Raw genomic sequence first — 9,746 nt, 5'->3', positions numbered from 1 at the left:
GATAGAAAAAGAAAATGGAAAGCTCGGATTGCTTCAGACAGTCCACGCATCCCCATACTTGACCGTAGTTTCCATACGGCGTTTTCCCCGGTGCGGCCGCGAGGCTGTCGAAACGGCTTCTCCAAGTGTAGTTTTTTATTAGCTGCATGTTTAATTGATTAACAATAGGCTGCCCTGCTAACCCGCAATTCCTCAGCTGTTGCCATCTCCCCTCCTGTCGGTGGCGAGCCGATTCCCCGGAGTACCTCGTCAGATGCCTTTTCTCCATCCTCCCTAACCGAGATTACCTGAGGTATTCCATGAAGTCGGCCATAAACGTCAAGCGACTTCATTTGGTTAAATACGGGATAAGTGCTCACTCACAGATGTTGGGAAAATAAAGCACACGGTTTGATGAACATTTTTTTTCTTTTTTTTTTTTTTCTGGTGAGCGCATACATTTTTTTTTTCAGCTCGTCCCGGGCTGGTAAGCCGGCGCAGGTTGCGGGTGAAGGGCTTGCGGGAAGCGCGGTGGCTTCCAGCCCTGCAGCCCCGGCGGCCCCGTCCCTACCTGCCGGCCTCATCCTGCCCCGCCCGGGCGGCGGCGGCGGCGGCGTTGCGGGGCGCAGGTGCGGGCCAGGCGGCGCGGAGCGGCCTAGCGCTCGGCCACGGCTCGGTGGGGCGGGCAGGGCCCAACGCCGTGCCCCGGGGCTGGGGGGGCTGGGGGAGTGCGGGGGGGCGGCCCCGGTGCCGCCGCGGGGGAGGCGGACACGGGGCCGCTGCAGGACGGCGCGCCGGCACCGCGCCTCGTCCCGGGAGGGAAAGGCCAGAGCCCGAGCGCGGGCAGTTCCCCGCCGGTTTCTGAAGGGTTCCTCTAGAGTAATCATTAAAAAAATGCACGCGCACATATAGGTATTTATTTGTGTTTGCCCTGAGAAGAAAAGAGCGGTGCCTTCGCCTCGTCCTCCCGTATCCGGACCGGAGCAGAGCTGGCACTGGCTGGAAGCTGGCGGTGGCCAGGGCCGAAGGGAGGGGGCAGAGGAAGAGATTACGTTATTTGGGAAATTAATGACACCGTGGTCGTATTCCAGGAGATTTATCTGAACTGCAAAAGGGGGGAAGGGGGGCGGTGAGGCAGCTAGCCCCCCGGAAGGAGTCACCCAGGCCTCTTCCCCACGCACCAGACCAGGAAGAATAGAAATGAAAGAAAGATAAGGATTTTTTTTTTTCCCCTTCGTGTGCAAACGCGCTCCATGACTAGATCTTGACTGTTTGTGGCAACTTATAAAACTATAAGGCTCTCGCTGCCAGGAACAGCACGATCCTGGATGTGCTGATTTGAGCAGTTGCTCTCCTTTCCTACCATATAGGGCAGTACTTTTACAAAGTGCTCTTCCCTTGTACACTGCCCAGCCCCATCGAGCCTGGCCCTGCGTACCCCCACGCGTGCAAATGCACACATCTAAGATACGTGTGCGTGCATATAGCGCTTCGGCGAATGCGTGTGTGAAGGGATGCATATATTTATAATACATATTCTTTTTTGTTCCCCGCGTGGATATAGAAAGAGGGAGAGAGGGGGTGTAATCGAGAGTGTGCAAAAGAGTATTTATGGCTCCGCAAGTCCGGAGAGGAGCTGATGAGCAGTATCACCGTTTGGCTTCAGCAGTGTGCTCGCAGTCAAAGAGGCTGGCTTGCATTACAAAGCCTGCCTTCGCTGCCTCCTTGCCTGCCTGCCTGCCTGCCTGCCTGCCTGCCGGCCGCGGGAGGAGACGGGGCCGGAGCGGGAGGGGGCGGGCCCGCCGCGCTATGCAGATGAGCGGCGGTGACGGACAGCTCTGTTTTCCAATGTCCCTCAGAAACTCGAGTGCTCCTTCCCTCAACTCTTCACTTCAGACTCTATACTTCCCCCAAAATACAGGCTCGCAGGCGCTGGGGGAGCTGGCTGGGAGAACTCCATATGCAGCAGCCACTTTTCTGATTTCGGGGGCTCGCTTCTCTCTCTGCCTCTCTCTCCCCCTCTCCCCTTCTCTCCCTCTCTCTCTCTTTCGCTCTTTATTAACCCTCTCCTCTTCCGTCTCTCCCAGATGTCCTTCCCCTCCCGGCTAGATTTCTGACCGCTCGATTTATTTTCCCTTTTTGGGGGGTGTTCTTTTTTTTTCCCTCCTGTTTGTTTTTATTCTGACCGGGTGCGCATGGGGGGGAGCATATAACAATTCTGATTCTCTACATAACTGCACAGAGCCAACCGGAGAGAGAGAGAGAGAGAGAGAGAGAGAGAGGGCGGGAGAGAGGGAGAGGGAGAGCACGAAAGCAGCGCCAGGAGCAGCGGCAGCAGCAGGGCCGGTCACCCTCGCCCCCTCCCTGCTCCTGTGCACGCCAGTGCAAGCCATGTCCTATCCTCAGGGTTACCTCTACCAGCCCCCCGGCTCGCTGGCTCTGTACTCCTGCCCGGCGTACGGGGCGTCGGCGCTGGCGGCCCCCAGGAGCGAGGAGCTGGCCAGGTCTTCGTCGGGATCGGCGTTCAGCCCTTACCCGGGATCGGCAGCTTTCACCGCCCAGGCGGCGGCCACAGGCTTCACCAGCCCGCTCCAGTACTCCACAGACCCCGCCACGGGATTCCCCTCCTACATGGTAACTACCGAAGAGAACCCCTCTCCTTCTTCATTAGCATCCGCATTCTCATCCTCATCATCTTCAGCCTCTCTCCTCACACACTCACCATCAGCCCCCGACACCACGCCGCACAGCCGGGCGCCCCGCACCGCCTCCGCGCTGCCGGCGCCAGCCGCGCACCGCACTGCGCGCCGCCTCGCAGCTCGGCCGGGGCCGGCGGAGACGCGCGGAGCCGGGCGGAGCGGAGCGGAGCCGAGCGGAGCGGCGGGCCGGGGCCGGGGCCGGAGCCGGGGCCGGGGCCGGGGCTGGGGCCGGGGCGCCGCCTCGCTCCGCGCCCCAGCCGAGCGCGGTGCCGGCGGGCCTGGGACCCGGCCTCTCCCCGCGGTTCGCGGAGCCCTGGTTAAAGAAATACGGATCGCCACAGTCAGTTGGGTTGGATGCTTTCATTCTGCCCCCCCCCCCTCTCTTTTTTTTTTCTTTTCGCTGCGGTAGGATAGGGGAGGGTTTATTTTTTCTTTTTTTTTCCTCTTTTTTTCCTCTTTTTTCCCCTCTCTTTTTAAGTCGGTGTTTAGAGGCGCTGCGGGCTTTATCCCCGTGTGGTTTTATTTACTTTCAGTGTGTTTTGTGCTAATGGTTTAACTGGATTTTAGGAATGAAAAGGAGCATCTGTTTGCGATCTGTGAGCTTCGCTTAAGCCCAAGATGGTTGTGGTGGCCGCAGTTTCGGATTTCACTTTCTTCTTACTAGTTAAAAGGAGCATTTGCAATTGCGTGTGTGTGTATTCTGTGCATAAACTATATAAATAAAACCATAAACTATATAAATAAACTGCACGTCTAGATGGTTATGTAGTTTTATAAACACACACAGAGAGAGTCAGACACGTATCTAGTCCGTACACACAAAGACCTGTGCCCGGAATTTAAGACTGGAGCCGCTGTCGAGACCCTAGGAGGGGATGGCAGCGGGGTAGTTCGCTCTCCCCGCAAAGTGACAGGGAAACTACTTGCTTTCTGTCTGTAAAACGCGGTGCATAAATTGTCGTGCAGTCTTTATTCGGGGTGGTATAAAAGATCTGAGGATCTCGCTTGCTTGTTTTTCCTGTTGAGAAGCAGTAGGCGAGGGGCTGGAAGTTGCAGCGAGGTTGTGAACTGTGCGGGATATTGGGTGATGTTGCGCCTGTGACTCGCCGATCTGTAGGATTCAGGGACGTGCTGAAAGTTGGCGAGTTCCTTAGCGATATCTTTAACTTTTCTTGCATTATGCAGACTTAAATAAGCGCAATTTAAACGTTAAAGGGCGAATTAAAATGCTAATTACATCGCATTTGAACAATTCGAAACGGTGCATATCTTCTGATTTGCAAATTGGATTTGCAATGCATTAGTGCAGTGAATTGCTAAGTGGCGGCTTTGTTGTATTTTCTATAGCAAAAAAGGAAACATCTTTTGAACCTTTGAGAGAAATGTAGATATCAAGACACTACCTGTAGGGCCTTTAAAATGTCTGCGCGGTTCAGAAATTATATTGGGGAAATATTCAATTACAAGGAGATGAAATTAGTCAGAAAGATTAAAACATCGCCGATTTTAAGCGCGTGTGCCTGTGTCTGTGTGCTGGGCGGAGGAAGGAGGGGGGGAATCGCAACTTAATGGCCTTTGGGTGCTGCTTCTCCCCCTCATAGAATATGGATACAAGACACCATCCCGGGGAAATACAAATATAACCGCCGATCTCGCCTTGACAACTTACTAATGGCTATCAGCAATAACAAATTGCCAACCCCACCGTTTTGTTCTGTCCAGGGCTCCCCTTACGACGCCCATACGACGGGGATGACCGGAGCCATCAGCTACCACCCGTACGGCAGCCCTGCCTACCCCTACCAGCTCAACGACCCCGCGTACAGGAAAAACGCCACCCGCGACGCCACGGCCACGCTGAAGGCCTGGCTGCAGGAGCACCGCAAGAACCCCTACCCCACCAAGGGCGAGAAGATCATGCTGGCCATCATCACCAAGATGACCCTCACCCAGGTCTCCACCTGGTTCGCCAACGCCCGCCGGCGGCTCAAGAAGGAGAACAAGATGACCTGGGCCCCGCGGAACAAGAGCGAGGACGAGGACGACGACGAAGGCGACGGGGCGAGGAGTAAAGAGGAGAGTCCCGAGAAGATGCCCGAGAGCAACGAAACCTCCGCGGAGGACGAAGGTGGGCGCGGGGTGACCGCGGCCGCGGCGGGGTGGCCCCATCCCGCCCCGTCGCGTCCCCCCGGGAGCGGGGCAGCGGGGAAAGGGGGGGGGGGGGGCGGCGTTTAACAAAAGCGCCCCCAAAACGTGTCCCGTCCCGTCGCCTCCGGCTGCTCCGGGCGCTTGTCGCCGCGCAGTGCCGGCGGCCGGGGCGGGCGGGGGGCGGCGGGCGGAGGTGCCGCGGCGGGCGGCGGCGCCGTGCAGGGGGCAGGCGGGGCGGTGCGGGGTGCCGCGGCGGAGCTAGCCCGTGGGGATGGATGCTCCTCGAAAGGGGGTTGCAGGGAAAAGGCCGGGACGGCTGGCGTCTCCCTGCCCGCCGCGGTGGCGGCGGCGGTGGCCGTGCTCGCTTCTCGCCCGCTCTCTTTTGCCGCCCCCCCTGACTCTGCCTTTCTGTGCCCGGCGGACCCTTGCAGGGATCAGCTTGCAAGTCGACTCGCTGACGGACCACTCCTGCTCCGCCGAGTCGGACGGCGAGAAGCTGCCCTGCCGAGCCGGAGACCCCCTCTGCGAGTCGGGCTCGGAGTGCAAGGACAAGTACGAGGACATCGAGGAGGAGGACGAGGACGAGGAGGAGGAGGAGGAGGAGGACATCGAGGAGGACGACGGCGGCGGCGGGGAGCGCGACCCGCCGGCCAAGCCCGCCACCTCCTCGCCGCTGGCCGCCGTGGAGGCCCCGCTCCTCGGCCACCCGCACGCCGACGCCGCCCGCAGCGCCAGCAAGGCGGCGCTGGGCGGCCGCGCCTCCCCCGGCCCCCCGACGCCGGCCAGCAAGCCCAAGCTCTGGTCGCTGGCCGAAATCGCCACCTCGGACCTCAAGAGCCAGACCCTGGGCCAAGGCTGCCAGCCCGCGCCGCTCTCTTCGGCCACCCCCGCGTCCGCCCCGCACAGCGCTGCCTACTCGCCCTCCTCCCTCCTGGGGAGGCATATTTATTACACCTCACCTTTTTATAGCAATTATACAAACTATGGGAACTTTAACGCTCTCCAGAGCCAGGGAATCCTGAGATACAACTCCGCAGCAGTGGCTTCAAACGAGGGACTAAGTCAGACTGTCCTAAATGCCAGCTCTGTCCACAAGCAGAGTAGTGACTCTTTGAAAACGATCACTAACCAGCTAGAACAACATTACAGGCCCTCTAGTTATGACTCTAAGAAAGGTAGGTGACTTGTTTTTGCCGCTTTCTTCCCCCTTCTCCCTCGCCCTCCTTCCCCGACCCGTCCAAGTCCTTTATACGCTGCAGATACTGAAACCTTCTCTGGAGAAAACAGTGAGCGCACTGCCACCGCCACCGCCACCGCCGAGCGAAGATGGGCAATAGTATAATCTGGGGATTAAAAACGGCACGCCGCCGTCCTATCGATACCTGCCTCTAGGAACCGAGAGAGGAAATGTAAAAGACGACTTTTACATCAGTCTCACAGGCTGCAGACGCAGCTTTTAAAAGTCACTTTTAAAAGGAAAACTACACACAAAGATATCCAGAGAGCACCGGTGTCATTGCCTGTAATTTTTTTTTTCGACAAACTGGTTTTGCTCTCTTTGTTTCCAGTGTTCTCACGGTTTTTTGCAGCTTGGGGTTCAGATAATTGCTGACCTTGGACGTGAATTTACGTGGGGCGTGACATTTTTAACTGGGGTTTTTTTTGTGTTTTTTTTTTTTTTTTTTTTCGAAAAAGTTTTGCACTAATATAATTGTCAGCTTATTCTAACAAAACACTCGAGATACGGGCAATTATAAAATATTGGCCAGCCTTCTAAACGACCTAGCTACCAATTCCGGGCGGGTGAGGGTTGGGACCTGCACACACTGTATAATCTAGTTAGCTGGCTGTGTCCTGTGACTAACTGGCGGTTATATTTTGACAGATCCCACCGAAGTCTGCACAGTAGGAGTACAACCATACCTATAGAAGTGCAATCACACAGCAATGCAAGTAAGTGAGAACATTTTCTATTACACTGATCATTTGGCATCAGGTCTAAGACACGCTGCACAGTTCTAGACTTGCTTAACGTTAATTTCTTGCTTCATTACTTAAGAGTCTGATTACGAAGTAAGACACACTTTTCTGCTGGTTTTTTTTAAACCTCTCATTACGGCTTTTCTCTCTCGGGTTTCTCTTCATTTTAAAGTCAGGTTAAACAATTCCCTCACCTTGCATACTCTTTGCTTGTGTAAGGCAAAGCCGTAAGGACTATTTAAATGTCACGGAAAGAAGGCTTTAGAAAAAAATATTTTTGAAGGTATTGTTGTTTAAAAACAAAGTGCTTGTGCTCACGTGGCAGTGCTGAAATTGTACATTCTGAGTGAGGCTTCACGCAGCGACCGAGTGTTTAAAAGAAAAGGGGACAATTATTAGAGATCGACATGCATCTTAAGCAGGGTGCGTTATCTGCGAATTGCCTCTCGCATAGCTAGCAGTGGCACTCTTAATACCTCCACTACTGAGGGCTAAGCAAACAACAAAAAAATGGCCTTGCCGATATTTTTTCAACTAATTCTTTTGCTGGAAGAAATTCGACGAGTAAGAATTTTGCCTTACTTCCTTTTTTTTTTTAGTTTAATGGTGTTAGAGTGTAATTGAAGGATTTTTGGATGATCTGGTTTTTCCCTTGGTCCACAGGTAGGTGTCACAATTGCTTTGAAAAAAGTCAGCAAGCCATCATCTCTCCCCGAGCTAATATATATAACAAATCTCTAAATCCGGATCACATCTTGTGCCACTGTATAAAAGAAGACCACAGAGCACTATTAAATCTTCAGACTCTAATTATTAAACCAGAATTTTGTTGGACATATGTGAGTTTGCTGGTATAGTATAGTTTCCCCAATGTATGTGTGACTTTTGAAAACAGATCTGTTTTTCTCAGGATATCTTGAATTGATCACTTCATTGCCACGGTATATATTCGATAGGTGTGATAGGATTTATTGTAAAATTTATTTGTAAAAGATGTATACAGTAGAGATAATAAAGATGTGATTGGAGAACTTGAGTCCTTACAAAGTGGAAACAAATTTGATATTTATTTTTGTAACGATATAAAGCTTCTAGTAATTTATGCAAGTTGTATTGCAATGGAATCTGAACTTTTTGTAAATAAATTTTGCCTGGTTTTTATTTGAAACGTTGATGGTTATACAATCTTTGGTTGTTTAACGAGAATTCTTTACTAATTTATATCTCTAATTGTAAATAAAAACAGACTAGTCTGCAACAATATGGTGTTTTTCGTTCATTTCCCCCCAAATAATAATCTATTATTTAGAAAATGATGAAAGTTGTAATTTCACCAGTACAGCTTAGACCATGAAATAAGTAAGCAATTTAAATATGTTGCAAAGATATGCTTTGCATAAATTAATTCCTTCTGGGTTGTTCCGTTATACTTAAGCTTTAAATACACACATGTGTGCAAATACGCATTTGTATATATACATGCATATGCGTAGAGAGAGTGATGTGAATACATGAGTGTTTCTTATAAACTATTTATGCTGGGTGTGAAGTAGCTTTTTATTTGAGTTAACATTCTTTAAACCCACCATTTCTGGGGAAAAAAAAAGAATCATAATCAGCTATGGCTCATTTTTACTTTCTTTGTTTCTGCTTCTGGCTAAAATATGCAAAGGCAAAAAAAAAAAAAAAAAGAAGATAAAAAAGTCCAATTCCTGTTCTTTATGATTTCCTCTCTTTTCCTTTATATCAGTAAACCGTATCTTTACAGTCACATTGGAAATCCACTTTGATTGGGCTCATAAAATCAGCTAACTAATCATTTTAATTTTTAGTAAAATAATGGGAATCCTCATATAATATAATTTCAGAAAAGAAACGAACAATCATTTATTTTCCCCAAAAGATAAATTGAGAGAATATAACTTACGGTTATAAAACAAGAATAATAGCTTCTTAGATTGCCCTTTAATCAATCATACACTTATTTTTCAAGAGGCTCATCTATTTTATTCCATGATTAATAATGTTCCAGCGTGAGAGCATTATTAGATCCCAGCAGGGGAGATCCTGAATGCTTTTAGCTGCTTTGGAATGGTCAGTTGGGGTTCATTATGGTCTGATATTGGACAATTTATAAAATCTTGTCTAAACATCTGCCAGCTCAGATAGGCCGATGTGTCTGAAGATGGGAAATTGCTGGACCAGTTGATATTGACAAACGGATCTCTCTCCAGTGGCTTTTTGTTCAGTGAAAATTAGTGGCCTCTTGCTCAGGTCTTGTTAGAAAGGGCATTTGAAAGTGATCTTAGATACTTCAGGCATCAGCCTTGGGAATGTTAACTGGATAAAGAGCTGTGCTAGTCTGGAGTCAGAAAATATGTTGTGATTATATTAAATAGGGGAAAATGAAGCTGTTTTTCTTAAATACATATAAGCAATTCCCATGATCTATCTTCCCCTGTACCCCCCTCCCCCTCGTATTTTACCCCTATAAAGATGTCTAACTGATTGAGAAAATGCATGTGTTTTTCAGCTGATAGGGCAGAAATTAATATTGTAATTCTGGAAAACTCTGGGATCCATCCAGCTAAATATAAAATGCTGAAGATCTTTGCAGCTGGAGGCCTACTCATCTTCTTATGCTGTTTGTAGAATGTTGCTTCTTTGCTCCTGTAACATCCTGTTTTTCATTGAGGTAAAATGCAATTGTATCTGCGTGCAGTGTGTAGTACAATTAGACAAACAGCTAAGAAGTAATTCGGTTTTTTCCCTCCAATTTAGCATATGATGTAGATACAAATATTTACTGTAATCATCCTTGACCGTCTTCACTGTGCACTTTAGGAAGATTTTACGGAGGGACTTTTTATGTCGGGGGAGATGCCTGAACTTTCTTTTCCCCACTCTTGCTCCTACTCCATCCGCCCCCACCACCCACGT

At 50.4% G+C, this 9,746-nt stretch overlaps 1 protein-coding gene across 1 annotated transcript; it reads left to right on the top strand.

The window, feature by feature from the left end:
• Nucleotides 1-1,859: 1,859 nt before the first annotated feature.
• On the top strand, nucleotides 1,860-8,009 carry IRX2 (iroquois homeobox 2). The gene is made up of 5 exons (XM_075494170.1): nucleotides 1,860-2,613; nucleotides 4,401-4,806; nucleotides 5,258-6,001; nucleotides 6,712-6,779; nucleotides 7,470-8,009. Exons 1-4 carry the CDS (start codon nucleotides 2,371-2,373, stop codon nucleotides 6,753-6,755), a joined length of 1,437 nt encoding a protein of 478 aa, XP_075350285.1. The 5' UTR covers nucleotides 1,860-2,370; the 3' UTR covers nucleotides 6,756-6,779; nucleotides 7,470-8,009.
• The last annotated feature ends 1,737 nt before the right edge of the window (nucleotides 8,010-9,746 follow it).

Source organism: Mycteria americana, chromosome 2 (assembly GCF_035582795.1).
Source record: "Mycteria americana isolate JAX WOST 10 ecotype Jacksonville Zoo and Gardens chromosome 2, USCA_MyAme_1.0, whole genome shotgun sequence".
NCBI lineage: Eukaryota > Metazoa > Chordata > Aves > Ciconiiformes > Ciconiidae > Mycteria > Mycteria americana.
Note: the sequence above shows the minus strand (reverse complement) of the source record. Positions and strands in the feature narration are given on the sequence as shown.